The sequence below is a fragment of the Eptatretus burgeri genome, chromosome 11 (assembly GCF_056783735.1).
Source record: "Eptatretus burgeri isolate ZD-2024b chromosome 11, Ebu_testis_v1, whole genome shotgun sequence".
Taxonomy (NCBI): Eukaryota; Metazoa; Chordata; class Myxini; order Myxiniformes; family Myxinidae; genus Eptatretus; species Eptatretus burgeri.
In genome coordinates, this window is record NC_140971.1 from 20,172,824 (window position 1) to 20,196,652 (window position 23,829).

The following is a 23,829-nucleotide window of genomic DNA, read 5'->3' on the forward strand; positions in this document are numbered from 1 at the left end:
TGGAATTGTCTGTTTTTCCCCACGCCCGATCCCACACCATCCCGTCGAATCGCCCCGGATCCCTCTTCTTGCCGAGTCTTGTTATTTCTGGTAATAATAAAAACAGATAAACATCATCAACTCAGTGAAAAGTGACTCGTGCCACCTTCCTCGTCCCGTGTGCGGTAGAGCGATTAGAACCGCCATGTTTGGGTTATAAATAAATAAACCGCCTCCATCGTTTCGGCTCATTCTACGTTTGCGGGACTGTTCAAGTCCCGTGGACGTCACTATATATATATATATATATATATATATATATATATATATATATATATATATATATATATATATATATATATATATATATATATATATATTTTGTTACGAATCTGAAAGCCATCGCACACAACAGCCAGAGTCCCCATAGATCAGTTATTTCGGTAAGTATGTGTTTATAGTTCTGGTCCCATCCCTATGTTTAATGGGTGATTAAGTGTATGTGCGCTGCGAGTTATTTTATCGTTCGGATTTATACAGCAACCACAACAACATACACTTTTGCTTCTTCCACCATCACCCTCCCTCATGTGTATGCGTGACGAACGCAACCGTGGACGGGGCCCACTCCCTCTTTAGCCAATCGGTAAGGACCTGGCATCTCACATTCCCCGTCCCTCACTCAACCCGGTCGCCATTACGCACGTGGTCTGAGGTGAGGAGGTAGGCGGAGCTACGATCGCGTCAGATCAGCACTCCACCCAGAAGGGTGGGAGTTGCCCCGCCTACTGTGGGCCTGTCCAATGAGGGACAGCCAGCGAATCGCGTGACGCAACGTCCAATCAGGAGGCGAGTGGCCAGGGAAGAAATCACTCCCACCTCACGAGAGGAACGAACAATGGTCGGGGCGATGATTCTGTCTGGAGTCTCCCTCGTCTTGTGGCCTGATCGTCTCTGGCGTCGTCGCCTGATCGTGCCGGGTCTGTCTGTCTGCCTCGTCTGGTATCGCCGGATCGCCTCGTCAGCTCTCGTCTCGTCTGCCTTCGTGCTGGCTGGCATCCGTCGCTCTATCCCTCGTCCCTGGTGCTTGGTGCTGCGTTGAGGCGGTGGGTTCGAGTCCCGCCGAGACAGCTCGACGAGACCGCACGAGGCGAACAGGTGCAGTGCAGACTCTTGCCCTCAGCTCGCTTCCCTCCCGAGCTGAAGGGCCAAATAAAGGCCGTGGCCACCATTTCTCGTGTGTGTGTGTGTGTGTGTGTGTGTGTGTGTGTGTGTGTGTGTGTGTGTGTGTGTGTGTGTGTGTGTGTGTGTGTGTGTGTGTGTGTGTGTGTGTGTGTGTGTGTGTGTGTGTGTGTGTGTGGTGCTCGTCTATAAGTAACAATTGTTTCAGTGCCTTGTACATTACTTGCATTCCTTCTTGATAGTCTGTTTAATTCTGCTCTTTTTGTGCTCCCCTGCCCCCATTATAAATAAATCCTCCAATTGCTCAATGTACCAGCTCGTTGTCTGTCACTTTCTTTCATTGGTTTAGCAGGATGCGTATTGGGAATTAGGAAGGCCGTTGTGCCGTAATTGTTCATTTGGACTGATGGATCTTGGTAATCCCTGCTTGGTTTACACCCAGTCCAGGCCCGGTAAATGGCCCGTTCTGCCCGAGGTCCGTTGAGGGTGTGATTTCCCCAATAATTTGATGACGTGGGTACTTAGGTATATTGAAATTTAGCTATTAACCCTACCCCATGCCATCAGAGAATTGGCGATTCACGGTCCATTAAGGGACCCGTGACCTTTCGGACTTATCCGAGAGTCACGACCTAAATTCCGGGTGTTCGGTGAAGACGACCCAACTGCTCCCCCATGTGGTCGTTTATCGCCACCGAACCCCAGCCCACAACAAAATATATATATATATATATATATATATATATATATATATATATATATATATATATATATATATATATATATATATATATATATATATATATATATATATATAGACCCTATCTCTCAATTGGGAAGAATCACTTAAAAAGTCTCATGTCCGGCTCCGGATTCTCATCAAAATCTAATTAATTCTTTCTTGTTGCATGTCCACCCTCTTTTTCAAGTGTCTTCTGACTCTGTCGATAACTTTTTGAGATCGTGCCATATATTGTTTCTGGCCCTTCCTTTAAATGGTGAAGAATCATTGAAACAATATAACTGCCCAAAATGTGACTTTTTTTTATGATGTACTTATTTCAGGCAATGCTGTGACTTGGCTGTCCAACTTAGACTTCGATCTGTGAGCTGCAATTTGTCATACGCAAGATTGAGATTTGCTTTAAAAATAATAAAATAATATTTTATCCGGATCCGGGATCGTCACCATAATCAAATCACTTCGTCCTTGCCGCACAACCAACCTGTCCACCAAGTCTCGTCTGAACCCGTCCATAACTTTTTGAGATATCATATTGTATATATATATATAGTTTTTGCCTCTATCTCTCAATCGTGAAGATAGACAAACGGACAGATAGACAAACAGGGGTGAAAACATAACTTCTGTCCACCTTTCGTGGCAGAGGTAATTAGAGGGTTTTACCACGCCTTCAGAATTGATGTTGTTGTGGGCCGGGGGGGGGGGTCGGGGGATCGGGTGAGAAGACCACAAGGTGGGGGAAGCTTTCTCTGTTCCCACCAGACTCCCCGGAATTGTAGGCCGTCGCACATGGATAATTCCGTGACACGGGCAGGGTCACTTAACCGACCGTGGATGCCAATAACAACCGCGTGACCTAGGGTTCTCCCATCTTTGGGTTAATCAGGTTACCTAATTAATCACGTGGATTAATTACCGGGGAACACACCCTCGGTACGCTTTGTCCAAACTGGATCACTCTACCGGACCAGATCACTTTACCGGATCGGATGCAGCCGAGCGACACTGCCAAGGACATACCGGATAAAAGGAACGGATCATTGGGAAGAAAGTCCCGGCTAAACTCGGATCGGACCATGTTGGATCAATGGAAGAAAAGACAAAAAGAGCAGGGAACATTCCTCATAATGATTTATTTACAATCAACTTACAAAAGCAGGACACAGAGCAGACTTAACGCGAAAATAATAACAATAATAATGATAACGATCTTCTGCAGTCTTACTTAAGCAGACAGGTGCCAGCAGACACACACGCACGCGCACGCACGCACGCACGCACACACACAGAAAACCCGAAGAAGAGAAATAAAAGTTTAGAACCAGGAATTGGGCACCGTAAAGAGGAGCTTGAGTCGAGAAGGGGCAGAGTCCAGAGTGCGAGGACGGAGTAGTAGGCGGGACAAGGTAGGCGGGTGTGGTCGACGTCGTGTGGGCAGAGACGAGGTGGAGTCCGGGCAGCAGGAGGCGGGACGTGTCGGTGTCGACGAGGCGAGGCGAGGGAGAGGCGGAGAAATTCAAAAAGCAAGAGAGAGACGGAGGGACTTCTCCGACCTTTTATAGGATTTGCAGCTCGGAGGGAGGGGCCACCCTGAATCGTAATGTCTTCACCTGAACCGGGTGCTCCGATTGGCCCCGAGCCCTCAGGTGGCCTGCCAGCTTGGGTCGGAAACCGCCTCACTTCGTTTCCGGCAGGGCCATTCCAGACAGCGAACATATTTCGCTCCGACCAAGACGTGACACGAATCGCCCACATCGAAGTTAGCATGCGAATCGTCCTGCAAAAACCTCCGGGCCGTGCCCGGGCGACCGATCGAGGGTCCCGCATGCCCGCTCGGGCGTTCGACCAGCGTTGATCAACGCGCTCGCTCCGTGCGCGCCAACCTCGCCCGCACTGTACATTCCCCGGCTCGGTCGCAGCTTCGCTGGCCGTAGAGTCGAGATGACCTTCACATTCCGTGGAGAATCCGCTGCTGCCAACGAGGACCGAAGGTACATCGCCATGGATAAATCAATGCACGTTTCACGAGCGGCGTACTTGTCTGCTTTCGAGCACATTCCATACAGTGCACGCGGTTCCGCCATTACGCACGTGGCCAGTGCTCGTGTTCACACGACTCCGCTAGCGTGTGCACGGGGCGAACATCAATATGTGTCAGATATTGAGGTTGAAAAGAAACAAGCCGCTTCTACTCCAAAACACTCGTATCCTGCCAAACATGGTGTGGAGTCGTCTTTATTGGCCTACGTACGCGTTTCGTGCAGCGTGGGCGTCGTGCTGGCCGTGTTTCCCGTGCCGTGAAAAACACCATTCATTCAGCCTCTTAAGAGGTATTTATTCGCATGCCTTTTTAATGCAACCGGCAATTCTCCCCAGACCATCGGAAGCTCGAGTTAACAATCCTGCACTGCCAAGCACACATGACTCACCGCATATGCCGGGTTTCGGCCTCGCCCGGGAACGAGGATCTCTGTGCAGAAGATCCCTCACCATGGCGCCGCACGCGCTGGCCTCCACGAGGCCCCACCTTACAGCGAAGGTGCACATGGCTGATTTACCTCAGGAATAATCAGAAAAGAAGAAGAGTAGGGATGAAATGAAGGAAAAAAATGATTGAAGCAACTCAAGCTATTGGATCATCGCAACGCACTCCCTTGTTGTCCCGCTAAACAAAAGGAAAGGGACTGTCTACACATATAATAATGGAATAACTGTCTTGGGACACTATCTGTTGTATGCATGCAGTTCCGAGAACCGCAACACTACCCCCCCTCCCTTTTGCTTGACTCGACCCGAGTCGTTAACGTTCGTGTGGCATGCAGGTGTGGGTTCCCCTCGTAAGTTTTACCTACGGATCCCTGAGTGCGACATTTGGAATACATGTCCCAAAAATAAATAACCTAGTGTGTTGCGTAACTAAACTAACAACTTATCTGCATTGCCGGAAATTTGAACGAAACAAAAAAACAGGTGGGTTAGAACTATATACATTTCTAATATTTACATTACCCATGGCCCAGGACCTGTGACTTGAGGGAAGACAATAAAGGTAACATTCGGGGATGAGTGCAGCAGCAGGCAATCAATGATCAGGGTCTTCAGGGCCCTCAATGGTCCTTTGTTTCTTGTTGTTGTTGTTTTTTCCTTTTCCTGGCTGCTGCAGGCAACTCACCCTAACACGGCAGATCACATGCCGTCTCACAGTCCATTTGAACTGGCCTTTATACACCAGAAGATAGATATCCGGGTTGCACAAATGCAGTCCCCGGTAACGCGGCTGCCTGCAGGGCAGTCCTTGCAAACATTTGCTCACAGATGGTCCTGGCACATTTGGTAAAGTTGAGTGACATGGCAAGGCAAATATAGGCAAGGGCAGGTATAGCAAATGGAGTCAAGGCAAAGGTAGGATAAAGGCATGGCAAATGCAGACCAGGTAAGGTGCAACAGTACAACAGGTCGGCACATGAAGCTGGCCGGCCTCGGTGTGGTCTTGAGGTTGTGGAGGGAGTGTGGTGGCGTTGGCCGGTGCGAAGACGGGCTCGGTCCTACCCTACAGTCTCCCCCCAACCTTATTTCCGATGCCTGTCCTTGTCCATACCCACCCCATTCGGTAGTAACAAAAAAATTTTTAGACCTTTAAAATTTTTTTTTTATAATCACCTGTGTCCCGAACCCCCTTATCGTCTTTGTTCGACTAACCTGTCCAAACTGTCTATTCCCAATCCAGAAGATCCCTTTTGAAAGGATTAAGGAAGAGACAAGTGAATCTGTATCGAGGCCCAATAGCTCCCACAGGTTTCAGAATAGCTCCCACAGGTTTCAGCATTTCCAAGATGAGTCCAGCGGCCTACGAACAGCGAAGGGATGGATGGTGCGAAGGGGTACACGTTGTCTATCTATCCTTGCTATTTATCAAACTTTAATCTATCCCTGGGGTGTTTCAACACGCCTGTCTCTTTAAACTATCGGTTGTAGCAACCACGATTCCCGTCGCCTGTGTTGGTGTTCATTATTAATTTGGGCCTGGCCCACAAATTTTCTCCCGTGTTCTTGCACAATTTCATGGCTGGGCAGCGTGGCTCCACTGGCAGGTCTACCCACCTGCCGAACTCATGTTCGGCACCCCCCGGGTCGCTGAGGCTGTCTCCGAGCCTATGTATGTGAGGAATGCCATTCCTGGCATTTTCCCCGTCGATGCCCACGTGGCATTTTGGCGCTTCGGGTCCCTTTCCCCTGGGTACCCGTGCTAATAATACACTAACTCGGTGGCTTGGACCCATGGCCTACTCTGGCCGACTACTTCGGTGCCCGGGGTGCTCTCTACTCAGTACACATATTTCAGCAGCCACGCTCCCAGCCGGTCAATAGTCTCCTGCACCTTAAAAAAAGGTTTCGTGCCTTCGTTCAACACCAACAACGAAACGACATCCTTTTGGTTGATTTAACTAACCCGCTAACTAATATTACACTAACCCCGGGTTCCCTTGGGTGGGATTCACTCCTCCCCCCCAATCATTCGTTCGCACCATGCATTGCACATTCACTCTAGAGTGTACGAGGTGCAGTGGGACGCAAGAAGCACACGCGCCAGCATCAACTCCGCTTTATTGCGCGACCAGAAGTACACTCCTGCCACCCCTAGCGGGCGAGGTGGCATGTGCTGAATCGCCTCCACCTTCCGAGGACCTTTCAACAGCCCCTTCGGCGTGATGATGTGCCCGAGGTATTCCAAGCGCTGCTTGAAGAACGCGCACTTGTCCTTGTTCAAGCGTAGGCCGCACGCTTCTAGCTTTGTCAGCACTTGGGCAATGTTCGCAAGATGCTCGTCCGCAGTTTTCCCCGCAATGAGCACATCGTCCAGGTAGGTCTGAGCGGGCAGGCCAATGCAAACCTGATCCATGGCTTTCTGCCACAAAGCTGGGGCTGAAGCAATCCCAAAACAGAGTCGGGTATATCGATAGAGTCCTTGACACGTGTTGATTGTCAAAAGCTCGCTACTCCCGGGATCCATCGGTAGGTGAAAATATGCATCACGCAGGTCTAGCTTCGTGAAGTATCGACTCCCCGCCAATCGTGCATATATTTCATCGATTGACGGCAACGGATATTGCTCCACGCTGAGCCCCGGGTTAACCGTGGATTTGAAGTCCCCGCACAATCGGACGTCTCCATTCCGTTTCAGCACCGTGACAACCGGGGTGGCCCAATCCGAGCACGACACCCGTTCGATCACTCCACAGGCCTCCAGCCTATCCAGTTCACCCTTGACCTTGTCCCGCAGGGCATACGGCACCGGACGCGGTTTACAAAACCGAGGAACCACCCCCTCCTTCAAGAAGAGCTTTGCCTCTATGCCCTTGAGTTTCCCAAGGTCGTCGCTAAACAACCCTTGATGTCTTTGAAGAATCTCCTCCAACTGATCCTCCCACCGGCTCGGCACGGGTTGCACAAGGTGAACTGCGGCCCAGTCTAGCCTGATGCGGGCCATCCAATCTCGGCCGAGGAGAGACGGTCCCTCCCCCGCATGATGTACACCCGAAGTGTGGCGACCTGGCCTTGATACCGCACAGACACGTCTGCCATCCCGACTGGCGTTATCTTCTCGCGGGTGTACGTGAACAGCGTGAGGTTTGACCTGATAAGCTTCAAGCCGTTGAGTCTACGCGCGGTCTGTTCGCCAATGAGCGACACCGCTGCTCCCGTATCGACCTGGAACGTGATCGGCGTTTTGTTCACTTCGACTTCCACCGTCATCGGGCGCGCCGTCGCCGGGCCAATTGAAAACAGGTCCATCAACGGCCGCTGGTTCCGCCCCGAGTCGCCTCGCACATCGCCGTCCATGACCCTAACGGTGGCCGGCGCCCCACGGCACACACGCGCCAAATGACCCACCTTGTGACAATTCAAACGGGCATGCACGGCGCAGGTGTCGACCTCCACATCCCAAGCATGTCCGCGGGGTCACCCCGCCGCACGCACGGCCGCGCGGCGACGTCCGACTCGCATCGAAGGTCGTGCGCGCGTCCCGGGGTGCTCGCGACCCCGCGTGGCCGGTGATGGCTCGAACATCCCCGCGAGTCTGCTCGACCGCTGTAGCCGTGCTGACCGCCGAGTCGAATGTAATGGCTTCACCCTTCAGCCGTAAAACCGCTGAAACCATCTTCGCATCTCGTAAACCAGCAATAAAACGATCTCTGAGCCGAGCTGGCCGCTCCCCCGCCGTGAACTTGCAGGCCACGGAAGAACGCTTAATCCGCGCCACAAAATCAGCGACGCGTTCCTCTGCTCCTTTCGAGAGGTGATCGAACTGGAATCGAGCGAGCTGTAATGACTCCTCCGGCGCCATGTGTGCTTTCATCTTCTGCACAATGTCCCGAAACGACAGCCCGTCATCCCGCGGCCTGTTCGGTGCCACTAAATCACCCAGTAGCCGATAATGCTCCGGTGAAAGCGAAGCGAGCAAGATCGACTTCTGTTTGCTCTCGTCGACCACATCGTTCGTGTGGAAATAGCATCCCAATTGCTCCGAAAACAATTCGAAGTCGTCTCCGTCGAAAACGGGCACAAGTCCGTATTTATCCATCCTCGTCAGCCAACTAGAGTGTGCGAGGTGCAGTGGGATGCAAGAGGCACGCGCGCCAGCATCAACTCCGCTTTATTGCGCGACCAGAAGTACACTCCTGCCACCCCTAGCGGGCGAGGCATGATATACGAAAACCCAATCACGTGACACAGCACACACTCCATTCACACTCAGGCCCGCTGACCCACATTCACTCATTTTTTTTTCTTCCAATTCACTCCAACACTCGACAAGCTTTGTCTCCCTAACGAACCCTAACGAACTCGTTGGGCCCCATACACGTGCTCACACGGGGATATACTTTTCCAAATTCAATCAATTCATTCGTTCCCCTCCATTTTAGCCGTCCACGCTCTGGTATTGTACCAGGCGTGGATCGTTTCAACGCCGGCTCCCCTGTAACCATGACCGTACCGAGCAATGCTCCACGCTTCGGCGGTTTGCAAAACACGGACCGTACCTCGCACGGAGTCGCGCGGAGCCAGCGCGGTTTCTGAAATAACTCCGTCCGGCTCGGAAGGATCGCCACTCCCGTCCGTTACACGACCCACGACTCCCGTCTGGGTCAGTCCGTGTCCCATTTTCTCACGTGCACTCATCCATGCCATGTCATTTGCACTCCACTCACGTTCTGACACATACTCCGGCACAATCACACTGGGGGCTTGGGTTAGCCCAAGATATCCCTGGGCTTCTATCCCCCCAAAACTAGGCATGTGTTCTTTCGCACCATGCAACCGCTCCACCTCGCACAGCCTTACCGGACTCACCTCGTCATGGTCTGCCTCGAGGGAGCATATCGTCTCCCTTTATTCCTGCGGGAGGTTAACGTGACCCTCACATTGGGTCTCAAAACATTTCACAAGCTCAACCTCAATGTCCCTTACCATTTCTATTTGTGTCTGCTCCTCTTTTATTTTGTACAATTCGTCCCTTACCCGTTGTCTGTCTCCCTGCGTCTCTGTCAAGTCCCCCTTTGCTATGCTAAAACACTCCTTTGTCTCATCCTCGTGTTTCTTTAATCGCTTCCCCATTTCCTGATTCTTCGTCTCAACCTTCCGTCTCATCTCTTTAACCATTTTCGTAATTTCTTCGCATCTCATTTTGCACTCTTCTTTTACGGCCCTCAATTCCCCCTTTGTTTCCTGCTGGCCTTGTTTTAAATTTTGTAGCACGTTTGTGTTTTTCCCAATCTCCACTCTTAATTGCCCTTGTCCTTTCTTTATTTCCATCATCCCCTGTCCGAGTTTATCCACTTCTCGTCCAACCGCCGTTATTTTATCTGTCACTTGTTCCTTACCCGTCTTCATTGCGGTCCAAACACCTTCCACACTCTTTCAACTCGGTCATTTCTTCACGTATAGTACTGATCTCATCCGCCATTTTCCGGTCCATGTTTTTCATTTTGCCCTTCACCTCTGCCAGCTCCACCTCAATTTCCTACTGACCCGCCTTCAGTGTTTGCATATTCCAATCCATTTTTTTTTCATATCACTCCTCTGTTGGTTTCCTTCCAGCTCCATGCGTTCCATCATTTGTCTCATTATCTCGAATAAACTGGTCCGTGTCCAATGGCTTTGGCGGAGCTGATCTGCTATGATCGGGTGTGGATCCGATAGGAATCACTGGGTCCTTTGTGAGGGTCATTTGATGCAGAGGGTCCTCAAGCATTGTTATAAATGCAGTTGCCCCCATTACCTCTGGGTATGGCTGCAGGGAATGATCTCCCTCAAAACTGTTCGCCATGTTCCCTCTCCCTCCGCCATGGTACCGATAATAAAATAAAATTTGAATCCTGCTCTTAATTTTTTTTTTGGTGGGGGGGGGGGTTGCTCAGCACACCCCAGGCTCGAATCCCGTTCCAGATACCAAATTGTTGCGGGTTAGAATCCCATAATTTTTTGAGGGGTCCGTATCACTCCTTACCAAACTGTTGTGGGTTTGAAATATTGCAAATTTTTTTTTTTATGGGTGCATCCCACTCCTGACACCATACTGTTGCGGGCCGGGGGGTCGGGTGATAAGACGATGAGGTGGTGGAAGCTATCTCTGTTACCACCAGACTCCCCGGAATTGTAGGCCGTCGCACATGGATAATTTTGTGATGCGGCGGGTCGCTTAACCGACCGTGGACGCCAATAACTCAACCGCATGACCTCGGGTCCTCCCGTCTTTGGGTTAATCGAGTTACCTAATTAATCACATGGTTTAATTACCGGGGAACACACCCTCGGTACGCCTTGTCTGAACCAGATTACTCTACCAGACCGGATCACTTTACCAGATCGGATGCAGCCGAGCGACACTGCCAAGGACGTACTGGCTAAAAGGAACGGATCATTGGGAATAAAGTCCCGGCTAAACTAGGATTCAGACCATGCTGGATCAATGGAAGAAAAGACAAAAACGAGCAGGGAACATTCCTAATAGTGATTTATTTACAATCAACTTACAAAAGGGGGACACAGAGCAGACTAAACGTGAAAATAATAACAATAATAATGATAGCTATCTTCTGCAGTCTTATTTAAGCAGACAGGCGCCAGCATACACACACACAAACACAACCCGATGAAGAGAAAGTTTAGAACCAGGAATTGGGCACTGTAAAGGAGGAGCCCGAGTCAAGAAGGGGCGAAGTCCAGAGTGCGAGGACGGATTAGTAGGTGGGACCAGGTAGGCAGGTTGTGTCGACGTCGTGTGGGCAGAAACGAGGAGGCGGAGTCCGGGCAGCAGGAGGCGGGTCGTGGCGGTGTCGACGAGGCTAGGCGAGAGAGAGGTGGAGAAACTCAAAAAGCAAGAAAGAGACGGAGGGACTTCTCCGACCTTAATAGGATTTGCTGCTCGGGGGTGGGGCCATCCCGAATCGTAACATCATCACCTGAATCGGGCTCTCGGATTGGCCCCGACCCCTCACGTGGCCCGCCAGCTTGGGCCGGAAACCGCCTCACTTAGTTTCTGGCAAGGCCATCTCAGACAACGAACATATTTCGCTCCGACCCCACGACATGACACGAATCGCCCACACTGAAGTTGGCATGCGAATAGTCTTGCAAACCCCCCGGGCTGTGCCCGGGCGACCGGTCGAGGGTCCCGCCTGCCCGCTCGGGCGTTCGACCAGCGTCGATCAACACGCTCGTTCCTCGTGTGCCAACATGGCCTGCACTATACATTCCCTGGCTCGATCGCAGCTTCCCTTCCCTGACGAGAAGACGTTCACCATCCATGGAGAATCCGCTGCTGCCAGCGAGGACCAAAGGTACATCGTCATGGATAAATCCATGCACGTTTCACGAGTGGCGTACGTGTCTGCTTTCGAACACATTCCATACATTGCGCGCGGTTCCGCCATTACGCACGTGGCCAGCGCTTACATTCACACGACTCCGCTAGCGTGTGCATGGGGCGACCACCAATATGTGTCGGATATTGAGGTTGAGAAGGAACAAGCCGCTTCTACTCTGCACGCTCGTATCCTGCCAAACATGGCATGGAGTTTTTTTTGGCCTCCGTACACGTTTCTTGCAGCGTGGGCGTCGTGCTGGCCGTGTTTCCCGTGCTGTGAAAAACACCATTCGTGCAGTCTCTTACGAGGTATTTATTCGCATGCCTTTTTAATGCAACCGGCAATTCTCCCCAGACCATCGGAAGCTCAAGTTGACAATCCTGCACTGCCAAACACACATGACTCACCGCACACGCTGGGTTTAGGCCTCGCCCGGGAACGAGGATCTCTGTGCAGCAGATCCCTCACCATGGCGCCGCATGCGCTGGCCTCCACGAGGCCCCACCTTACAGTGAAGGCGCACGTGGCTGATTTACCTCAGGAATAATAAGAAAAGAAGAAGAGAAAGGATGAAATGAAGGAAAAAATGATTGAAGCAACCCTAGCTATTAGATCATCGCAACGCACTCCCTTGTTGTCCCACTAAACAAAAGGAAAGGGACGATCTACACGTATAATAATGGAATAATTGTCTTGGGACACTATCTGTTGTATGCATGCGGTTCCGAGAACCGCAACAATATATAACAGCACCATGACATAACGATTAGCTCTGTGGAGATGCAGTGTAAGTGTGTAGGCACATCTGTTTAATTATATTCATATGTTTTAACAAAGTTCCCAATACAAAACTCATGATGGGACATGGGCTCATGCTCTAATTAGCTCCTCTCTAGTTTTTACATCATTTCTCATTTATTTTTGAACGTTTTTCTTGAGATAAATATCAAGTCTTTTGATTCAGTCATGCCATTGCTTAGTTTTAATGAGATATTTTTGTTTCAGGTTTTATTGTTAAACTGAAGATGAAGTCCGAGTTCATTGATGAATCATCCGTTGAAGAGAAAGGTCTGAACCACAACGACATTCTGGTTGTCCCGTTGATGAACGCACATTGTACTGAAGCCTGTTCGCTCTCTCTCTCTCTCTCTCATTGTTGGTCTTGTCTCAAGGCAGTGTAACAACTAATACCCAGCTAAATTGGAAACCAAATTTGTTCAACACAGTGAAACGTCACATGATTTTGAGATATTTGTTAGGAACACGCACACATGGACTGCAATCAGTCGGTTACCAACTTGCAATCCCATTAATGGAGATAACATCAAGGTACAATGTTATGACTTTGTTGTTGCAGGTATTGATGGGAAGCTGTTGGTTGATCCTGAACTCGTGCATTGTCCTCTGAGAGGTAAATGCTCCTTTCAGCTACGTTTTTGCATTTTCCTTGTAGCAGGGTGTTTCCAAAGTGCTTGAGGTGATGAGTGCCACAACAGTGGGACACAGCACAGCTAAGACATTGATGTGGATTTTTTAAAACCCACCTTGTTGTGATCGTTGTCCTCCTGAAGGATTCTAACTGGCCGATTGTGGAATCCTATTTGACTTCAGACAGAGTTTAACGTTTGTCCGATTTGATTATAAAATCCTACAAAAAACCCTATTGACACTGATAAAACTGATGTCCACACAAGTTCTTCCTTGTGAAACAATTTATTTTCTAATTATACACCATACACTTCTCACCCTTGTACAATGAACTTAAGAATCCCCATTGATTGCAATATTATTTGGTTCTATTTCATTTATTCTTACTTTCGTTAACAGTTAGACGAACCCGATTCAATTCACTTCTACATTACATCAGAGAGTTTTATTCTAACTTGGTACTTGGTCAGTTCCAATGAGTACAAGCCACTGAGAAACTATACTTCCTCACGTGCTTGCACTGAAAACAATTTTAGATTTCAAAGCATTTTATACTTTCGTGAGAGAGAGGTTGGGGGATATTCACCCAGACTGTAGACGTGTCCTTAAGACGAAAAGCCACTTCGTACATTTCTAAGCAAAGGTTCATTTATCAGCTCGGTCACTCTGCTCCAGAACAACACATTTCTTATCATTTAGGGCAAAAGTCTTTTGGCCAGAAATGACAGCCAATTCAACTTGCAGCATAAAAGTTACATTTCTGAAACTCCATTTGTTGCAATTTAAAATACATTAATATAAATTTTTCCCCCACACTCCCCCGTTTTTTTTTTTAAGGAAAATTTGAATAATTTTTTCTTACACATGAATACCATGTCCCATTCCTGAAGGAGAAAAGATTTCCATTATTCAAATTCAATCAACAATGGCAGCGTGTGCTCATATCAGAAAAAGAGTGAATTTCCATTTAATTTATGGCCTTTTCATCAGCATGTGTCACACATTGAAAACATGCTACCCGAAGTCAGAAGATAAACAGGTCAGGGTGTGGATAGAGCAGCACCCAACGGGAAACACAATCGAAGCATTCCTTGAGCTGAGGAGAAGGTAGATGTGGGCAAGTACAAGTTTGGGCCAGACACTGGGTTGAAGGAGCGCAGTGTGGAATTCCAGGCTTGTCGTACATTGAAGCAACCACAGCAAGTTCACGATGTATTTGCAGAGCGGCAATTGTGGCTGAGAACATTCCTCCACGTAGGCACCACACAACGCCGACGTTAAGACTTTGCTCAACCTTCTCCTCAGTGGGTTTTTTCTTTCTTTTCCCACATTGCTCCATCTTATCTCCTCAGGAAGGGACATAATCATGTGTTGAATGCTCAATCACCCAAATCTGGGTTCTCCCATCGTCCAATCTTTGTGTGGAACTTCTTTCCAAACTTCATTTAGATGAAATCGTACATTGCTTCAAAGACTGCTTTCAACACTCCGAAACAAACAAAGCATCAATTAAACACCAATCAATAAACGTCATGGGCACATGTATTTCAATAAGACTAACAAAGGTTCTTATAGAAGCATTTAACTTGCATTATATGTCATATCAATATTTTAATCCCTTTCCTTGTTATTTCCCAAAACAACATGCTAAAATATACAGAAATCCCAGTTGTATGTATACTCAAAACATCCATCTCATTTGCTATTTCCATCGACATTTTAAATCTGACATTTCTCCATCTGTCCACTTCTCTCTCATCAAAACAGCAAACATGCTGCCATTTTTCCAATTCACATACACAAACCATCTATCACTTCCTCTGACCTTCTCAATTACGAATCCATTTTCTTTTATCAAAACAAATAAATCATTTTAAACAGTTGTTCAAAAATTGTCAAATCTGTTATCAGGCAAATATCATTTAAATTGCAGCTGAAACACTGTCTACACATGCAGCTTCACCCTCCACAATCTTTATCCCAGTCTTAGAAAAGCATCTTAAACTTCAGACTAATAAACATCCAAACTCTCTTAAACAACTTTTTGGTCAAAACAATAAAATATTTCCTTTTAAAATCCATAAATGAAAAATTAAATCTTCAGCATCTATCCAATTAAATCATGAATTTACCTTGACTGAATCGATCAAAGGGTTACACTGGGTTGTTTGCCATTGCCTTCCCAGCACAAGTTCAGGTAACCTCAACATTCGCAGACAAATAAAACAATATTTCAACGTCCATCCGAGGGAATCATCTATTATCTGTGAATTGTCCCACGTGCTAAACATCATCAAATCATTAAAATCATTCCAAATCACGTTTCTACATTTAAATCACATACAGTATATCCACATTCACAATTGTTATTTCACAATTTATTCAAAATCCCGATGGTTGTAAAATAAAACTTCAACACTTTTTCCAAAATGGACTTCACTTTAAACAGATTCAGTCGAGAGGGTGCGCCACAAACACCAAGGAACAAGGAACAGGAAGTTCTCTCCACATCCGGTGGGAAGAAAAGGAAAAAACTCTGACAGGCAAAACCCACAGTTTGCATTACTCTGTCATGGCTTCAATACATACACGAAACAGCATTGCATATCATAGACTCACGTGTGATCACGTGACAAATACCAATCACATTTCTATCTCATCCTCTTGAATCTGCATATGAATCGAATTTCACACCTAAAGCAAAGGCTCGAACAAAGACTCAGTGTAAAGATAGGCCACCCCCGACAGATCGAGTGGAGGGGGTCTCACACAGTGTAATTTGCGACCTTCGCGTGGAAATACAATGCCAAGAATGTATAACATGCCATTTCAAACAGACCCACAGCTCAACTCAGCACGAGTTAAAATATCGTCAAAATCCCAACAGAACACGTTTCATTGCAGTGAATATTGGACTCGCACAAGTTTCATTTTTTACTCTCAGTAACACATGTATCTCAATGCAAATCACCAACCATGCTCCCAGCTGGTTAATCGTCTCCTGCACTCTACAAAACGTTTCGTGCAAATCATTGCATTTACAAATCCGTAAAACCTCCACACAATATAATATAACAACCTCACTGCCAACAAACTTCCAGTGAGTTCAATGAACAAAAAGTAACTTATAACTCTTACAAACAGGTAACTTATAATATTTATCTATTTTAACCCTATCTCGGCATCTCAGCCATGTCCTCGACCATCTCTCTCATAGCCGGTCCGTATCAATGCAAACATGTGGCATGTCGCTTCATCATGCCCATTTAATTACGCATCTGGCTCCTTAACGAGCCTTTTCTTGTCATCTGACTCCTCTTCTTCTCCAGCACTTTTCTAAAACAACTACAGTACTTATTGTTTACTTTAAAACGGACTCCCTCCGCCGGATCCTCTTCTTTCTCTCAATAAAATTATCTGACAATGAACTTTTCTTTGTTCGAAATGCGTTACCTGCTGAGAGTGCTCTCCCTTACCTTCACTCAAGCACTTGTCGTTCCTCCAGGCACTGCCTCCAGCAGATTAAGCACCTCCGGTCACGAGCACCGCACCAACGTCGGTTCGAATCAGAGTCTCGGCGCCAACTGATGTGGATTTTTTAAAACCCACCTTGTTGTGATCGTTGTCCTCCTGAAGGATTCTAACTGGCCGATTGTGGAATCCTATTTGACTTCAGACAGAGTTTAACGTTTGTCCGATTTGATTATAAAATCCTACAAAAACCCTATCGACACTGATAAAACTGATGTCCACACAAGTCCTTCCTTGTGAAACAATTTATTTCCTAATTATACACCATACACTTCTCACCCTTGTACAATGAACTTAAGAATCCCCATTGATTGCAATATTATTTGGTTCTATTTCATTTATTCTTACTTTAGTTAACAGTTAGACCAACCCGATTCAATTCACTTCTACATTACATCAGAGTTTTATTCTAACTTGGTACTTGGTCAGTTCCAAGGAGTACAAGCCACTGAGAAACTATACTTCCTCACGTGCTTGCACTGAAAACAATTTTAGATTTCAAAGCATTTTATACTTTCGTGAGAGAGAGGTTGGGGGATATTCACCCAGACTGTAGACGTGTCCTTTAGACGAAAAGCCACTTCGTACATTTCTAAGCAAAGGTTCATTTATCAGCTCGGTCACTCTGCTCCAGAACAACACATTTCTTATCATTTAGGGCAAAAATCTTTTGGCCAGAAAAGACAGCCAATTCAACTTGCAGCATAAAAGTTACATTTCTGAAACTCCATTTGTTGCAATTTAAAATACATTAATATAAATTTTTCCCCCACAACATCCTCTCTCAATTGTGGCAGATAACCACAAGATCAAGCCATCTCTGTTTCAAACGTTGCTCTGTAAAATGTTCCGAACACAAAAGCCAACATTTTATAGGCTTGATCCACACGTGCGCATTTCAGCCAAACCTTGTCCAATTTCTGGCAAACTTCGGGTCTTTTGGCCATTGGTGTAACATGAAACGATCTCGGTTTGTATTACTTCAACCTCCAAGGATACATAGACTTGGCATATTTGTGGAAAATCAAAACTTATTTGCCATTTGATGTGTAAGATGTAACCTTAAGGCAGTATGAATATGGCGGTCGACTCCTGGGTGTGACGTCACGGCTAATTGTGAAGAAATAGAAGAAGATTTCGACTTTTAATTGCAAAATTACAGACTTTATTAATCGCAAATTGGAAAAAGACATATCTATTTTGTAAGGTATCAAGGGATAGATTAGTGTTGAGGTGGTATGAGTGTTTGGGTTCCGCTTTAATAGACCCTTCCCATGTCCATTTTCTCAAGACTGCATGTGGTAAAGTGTTTTGTGAACTCTCTTGTTAGGAAGGTTTTAATTTTTGCTATTTATTGAACTACAATAGAAACATTTGCTCCTTGAGGGGTGGGGGGGGGGTAGGGGGTCGAAGGGGGAGGGTCACGTGTATGTGCAGATGTCAATTAATATTATTATTTTGTCATGGACAGTGAAAAAGAAAGAAAGGAAGAAAATTGACAGTTTTAAAATCTGGTGTTTGAGATGAATGTGAAAAGTTCCATGGACATGAAGAAAAGCAAATAAATCAGCACTTGAAGAAATTAGACCACCACATCAAAGAATGCACATGAGAAGCGCTGATGTTAAAACAGAAACTATCATACTTTGGTTGGACACATCATGAATGCAGAAAATGAAAGTCTGGAGAAGTTAAACATGACAGGTTTTTTTTTTTTAATCATATCTATAATTTAAATTCCAGATAAGGTATAGTCATCACGCATCGTCCATCTGTCCGACCATCTCCTTTTTCAACTTCTCTGGCCAAACTGCTTGGCCGATCCGGCTGAAATTCAGCAGCAACATTCTGCTCCTGACAGGGAATTGTAAAGCTCATTCCAGTCACTTGACTTTAAGTGGGTCAAAATGGCTGATAATAAATTTATTCAAAAATCTTTTTCTCCAGACCCACCAGTCAGAATGCTGCCAAATTTGGGTTACACCATTAGGCCAGGGTAGGAATGTTAAATTGCGGAGGTCATTCCAATCATGTTCCTGGAAGTGTGTCAAAATGGCCGCCTCAGTCAATATTTGGAAAAATCGTGTAAATTCCTTCAAAAATCTTCTTCTCCAGATCCACGGGTCAGAGTGCTACCAAATTTGGGTTACAACATTAGGCCAGGATCCTGGTTTTAAATTGCAGATACCATGCCGATCACGCGACCAGAAGTTTGTCCAAATTGCAGTCACGTAAATTCCTTCAAAAGTCTTTTTCTCCAGATCCACCAGCCAGAATGCTACCAAATTTGGGTTACAACATTAGGTGAGGGTAGGGATGTTAAATTGCAATGTCATGGCAATCACGTGACCGGAAGTGTGTCAAAATGCCGGTCGCACAAATTCCTTCCAAAATATTCTCCAGACCCACCAGTCAGAATGCTCCCAAATTTGGGTTACAACATTAGGCTTGGGTTGGGATGTTAATTATATTTCAGAAGTCATGCGGATCATGTGACCGGAAGTGTCAAAATGGATGACTTGGTCAACTTTTGGGAAAATCATATTAATACCTTTAAAAATCTCCTTCTCCAGACCCATCAGTCAAAATGCTCCCAAATTTTGGTTACAACATTAGAACAGGGTCATGATGTTAAATTGCTGAGGTCCTGCCAATCGCATGACTGAAAGTGTGTCAACATGGCAGACAGTAAATATTTGGAAAAATCGTGCAAATTACTTTAACAACCTTCCTCTCTAGACCCACCAGTCAGAATGCTACTAAATTTGGGTTATAACATTAGGCCAGGGCCGAGATAAGCCACAGATCCAGTGGTCCTATTCTTTTGTTTGTTTGTTTTGTTGCAGGATCAAGGCTCGTGGAAGAGCTAGAACAGAGAATGGATCAGGATGCAGCATAACAAAAGGTACAGTAGAAAGAGAAAGAGGAAATGCCAATAGTAGTGCCGATAGACCAAATAAACAGAGCAAACTGTTTAGAGCCAGAGGCCAACAAGGGATGTGCGGGTAAGGAAGAGGGGAAGGAGAGAATGCAGGGGGTGGAAAGGATGGAGACAAGTAAATTTTGTTGGGGAGTGGTTTAATGGGTGTAGAAATGGTCATAGTTTTGGACGTGGTATGAGCTCAGATGGAAGTGAACAGCTGTCTTGAAGACCTCAAAGGAAGAATGAGTTTTAAGAGAATGTGAAAGCTGGTTCCACAGGTGGTTAAAAAAGAGGAATGACTGAGTGAAAGTGAGCAGTGGTTCTGGATTTTCGGGGTTTCACTGGAAGGGGTCTGGAGTTTATTTAAATAAACTCAATAAAGATAGTTTATAAATAAATATAGTTTATTTAAATAAATCCTCATTTAAAATAAATAATTTCACTTTTGACAATACACCTCCCATAGCCAAGTGCTTCTCCCGCAACCACGTGATCTGTTTAGACCCCCTGCGTTTATCGATCCAATTTCACCATTCACCTCACGATTTTTTCCACAACACTTTCATGACTTAATTTGATGAAAACTCTCTCAAACAATAATAATAAACCAATGTCACCCTCAGGGTGACCCGTATCTTGCCAAAAGGTGACCACGTGTGACTTATTTAAGGTCACACTGAGGTGAACAGAGCTGCTATTCACCAGGAGCGACTCCTTAAGGAATATCTGCCTAAGAGAAATTCCGATGAGAATCGTTCTACAGAGTAACCATGAAAAATATGGGTTTGCCTCATAACGTCACCAAATGACGTCATAATGTCTAAAGCTTGACATATCTAGAAAGCACTCAGAGGTGTTCAATTTGAGGTACAACACGATATGGTTCCTAAAACTTGAAAATTTGACCTTGGGGGTTTTTTTTTTTATACGTGATTACAGACAAACAAAAAAATAAAATTTTCATGAAAAATCCGTTTTTTCGTCATGACGTCATAGCGTCAAACTTTTGCCAGATCTGGAAAGCACTTATCAAGCGCTTTCATATGAGGTATTACTCGATATGGTATCTAAGATTTCAAAATTTGACCTTGGGGTCAAATACGTTTGACCTTAGGCGCTAACCATGAAGGTCAAGGCCAATCGCCACCAAAAATTAATCAGCTGAGCACCAGACCATGAACTATATTCCCATGAAGTTTGAAGTTGATCCGATCAAAATTACTCAAAAATAAGGGTTTCGTCGACTCCCCTGATTTGTGACAAAGTGACCTTGACCTTCAAAATTTTGTGCGCTGAAAGGGACCTCTATAGGCCTCTGATATGCAAAGTTACAAAAATTTCCAATGATAACTGTGCTCTGCAGAATTTTTTTATACGTGATTACAGACAAACAAACAAACAAACAAACAAACAAACAAAAAAAAGCTGACTAACATATTGTTACAGATTCGCGCCCGCCGGCGTGCTGACGGCCACGTAACTCGAATCGCGGCACGTCGCCCACCGGACGGACAATCCAGTCGTGACCCTCTCGGACTAACGCCGGGAACCAGTCACGGGTGGACCTTTCGGTCTCACCGCGATCGAGCCAATCGGCCCCCGCGTGGGATAGGGTTGCTCGCCAAATTCGACCTACCTAAGTACCCACACGGAGGGTAGACCGGGAGATCGCACCTCGCCGCAGGTCGACTTCGGACACGGGCCACTTAAGCGACCCGTTCCGTACTATCGGGATAACCGAGCGGTGTTATCGTCGGCCTCGACGGTTCGATTAATTATCGGGCGTATTCAGCCCACGACCAACCCTTTACGTGAAGCAAGATGAGGATTCAATGAGAGAAATGACGAAGCAAAGCGGGAAAGCAGTTCAACATAAAGCACATTTATTCGCGATGAATGGAAAGCACACATATACAATTCCACCAAAAGCACATAGAAGGAAAAGAAACACAATGCAATTTTACACAAAAAGCAAATGTAAAAGCGAAGACACAATGCAGAGCTATCCGACTACCGAGCACACGGCAACACATACAATTCTACTTCACAGACGGCGCCGACAACACATACCCAAAACCAAGAAAAAGAACACCCTCAAGGATGAGGCGGGCCTGAGGCCGAGACCGGGTCGGGCTTACCCGTCTGGTGATGAGACGCAGAGCGGCGATGGTGCCTTAACTCCGCGGGCCTCGCGGACAGTGTCTGGTAGGGGGTGGGAAGGGGGCCCCCTTGGTCGCACTATCTCAGCGCGGGGGGAAACAGGAGGGGGTTGCTGATGCTCGGGGAAAGGAGGATTTTTACTCTGTCTCGGGTCCCGCGACGAGCGTCTCCACCTCGACCAGGTCGCGCCGTCGGCCTCCCTGGTGTGCAGCTCCCGGCACCGACGCGAGCACCCCCTCGTCTGCCTTCGCCGCCGCCGCCTCTCCACAGCTCCGTCCTCTTCGCTCCGACTCCAACTCCGAACTCTTCCTCCTGCGAACTTCCCAACTGCACTCAACTCCAACGCACACGACGACGACGACTCTTTTCTGACGAACGCAGCCGCTTATATAAGCCCCGTGGCTTCGCCTTTGACCCCCTGCCTTCGACCTTTCACCTCGCTCCCCATTGGCCCGAGAAAAAGTGGGCGTGAATGCATTTTGATCCATGAATTTGCATATAGCGACCGCCCTCCAACGCCCTGGAAGCGGGGCCAAATCGCCCCTCGCTCACCGATTGGACGGAACAAAAGTGGGCATGAGTAGTTTTTGATCCGTTTTTGGAGCGGAAAATCCGTGGTTTTGTACACGCTGTTCGGCGCGCGCCCTGCACGAGTCCAATACCGGTACCCACAAGCGGCGCAAGAACGGTGGCGATGCGACGGTTGCGAGGTGTGACGGGAAAGGTCGTGGCTGTTGTGGTGAAGCGGCGTTGTGGTGGGTGGTTGATGTTGTGACGACTGTTGAGACGCGGTTGGCGGTGGTAACAATGGCGGTTGGTCCAAAATAAAGATAGTAAAAGAAAAACGGCTATCCTGAAGAGTCGCAGCACGCATGAATGACATTTATTCCCTCTAGACAACGGGTTTGGGCCTAACTACACATATACTTACCGAGATATCTCACCTAACGGACCTGAATGGTGGTTTGCGAATTTGGTAACCACAACAATATCTTGCAAAAACTTCGTTTTGGCAAGATAATAATACGAACAAGTCTCATGTCAGGTCAGGTCAGGTTAGATCTGCGACCTGCTACAGGTACCATGTAAACCTGTACTAACCTGTTCCATGGTCGGGTTGTCGGCGACTAAACCGTCTCCCCCACCAGGTTTTCTGGTGAGGAGGGTGTTTGGATATGGACACCCAGCAAGATTAAAAACAAAACCTGTCAAAGGGCGGAGGAGCTCCTTGTGAGCCAACGGCCATCCATATCTAGTGCCCAACTGTATCTGCGGAAGTCCTCCTGCAGTTGGGTTACTTTTTTATTTGGAGGTTGGTGGCAGGATTTGCACTCCCACCACCGTAAAACCCTTCATGCCGCAAAACACAAAAACGCAAAAAAAAAAAAATCTGAAAACCCACTCCGTGGGAGTACCTCCTGTGCAGCTTCCCTTCGCAGGGCAGCTCACCGGATGACGGGATTGGGGCAAAGCCTTCGGGACCCCCAATCTTTGATGATAGGAGGGAAACCACGGGGTAACATCCCTGGGTCAGATTGCGGGAGAGTGTGTCGGAGTGGTGGTGAGGTGTCGTCCACCAGACGGTGGTCTCCTTGGGTTAACCTGAGGCGGTCCCTTCGGGTGGGTGCCTGGAATGTCCTATCCCGAAGAGAGGATGATAACCTGTCTCTGTTATCATCTGAGATCAAGCGTTTGGACATCGGGATTGCAGCTCTCTCTGAGAATCGGAGATCGGATTGCGGCGAGATAATGGTGGGTGGTTACACCGACTATTGGTCTGATCGCTCTGATGGTTACCATACCCAAGGAGTTGCTGTAGCTGTGTCCAATAAGCTGACCCCAATGATAATTGAGGTAACACCGGTCAACGAGCGTATGAGATTAAGGATTCCTCACTCCTTCGGTGTCATTTCTATGGTCTCTGTTTATGCTCCGACTGAGGCGAGTGATCTCACCGTGAAGGATGTATTCTACGCCACGCTCGAGTCTGTGGTTGATCAGTGCCCCAGACG

General features: G+C 47.1%; 1 protein-coding gene across 3 annotated transcripts in view; it reads left to right on the forward strand.

Annotated features, from left to right (window-relative positions):
* Nucleotides 1–23,829, forward strand: part of LOC147016616 (uncharacterized) — an 89,242-nt gene that overhangs the window by 22,985 nt on the left and 42,428 nt on the right. For all 3 annotated transcript variants that reach the window (XR_015049117.1, XM_085845421.1, XM_085845422.1), the window contains exons 4-5: nucleotides 12,781–12,843; nucleotides 13,133–13,186. Coding sequence is in view for 2 of the 3 variants with exons in the window: in XM_085845421.1 (XP_085701547.1) it covers nucleotides 12,781–12,843; nucleotides 13,133–13,186 (117 nt within the window). In the remaining variant the exon portion in view is untranslated. The remainder of the gene's footprint in view (nucleotides 1–12,780; nucleotides 12,844–13,132; nucleotides 13,187–23,829) is intronic.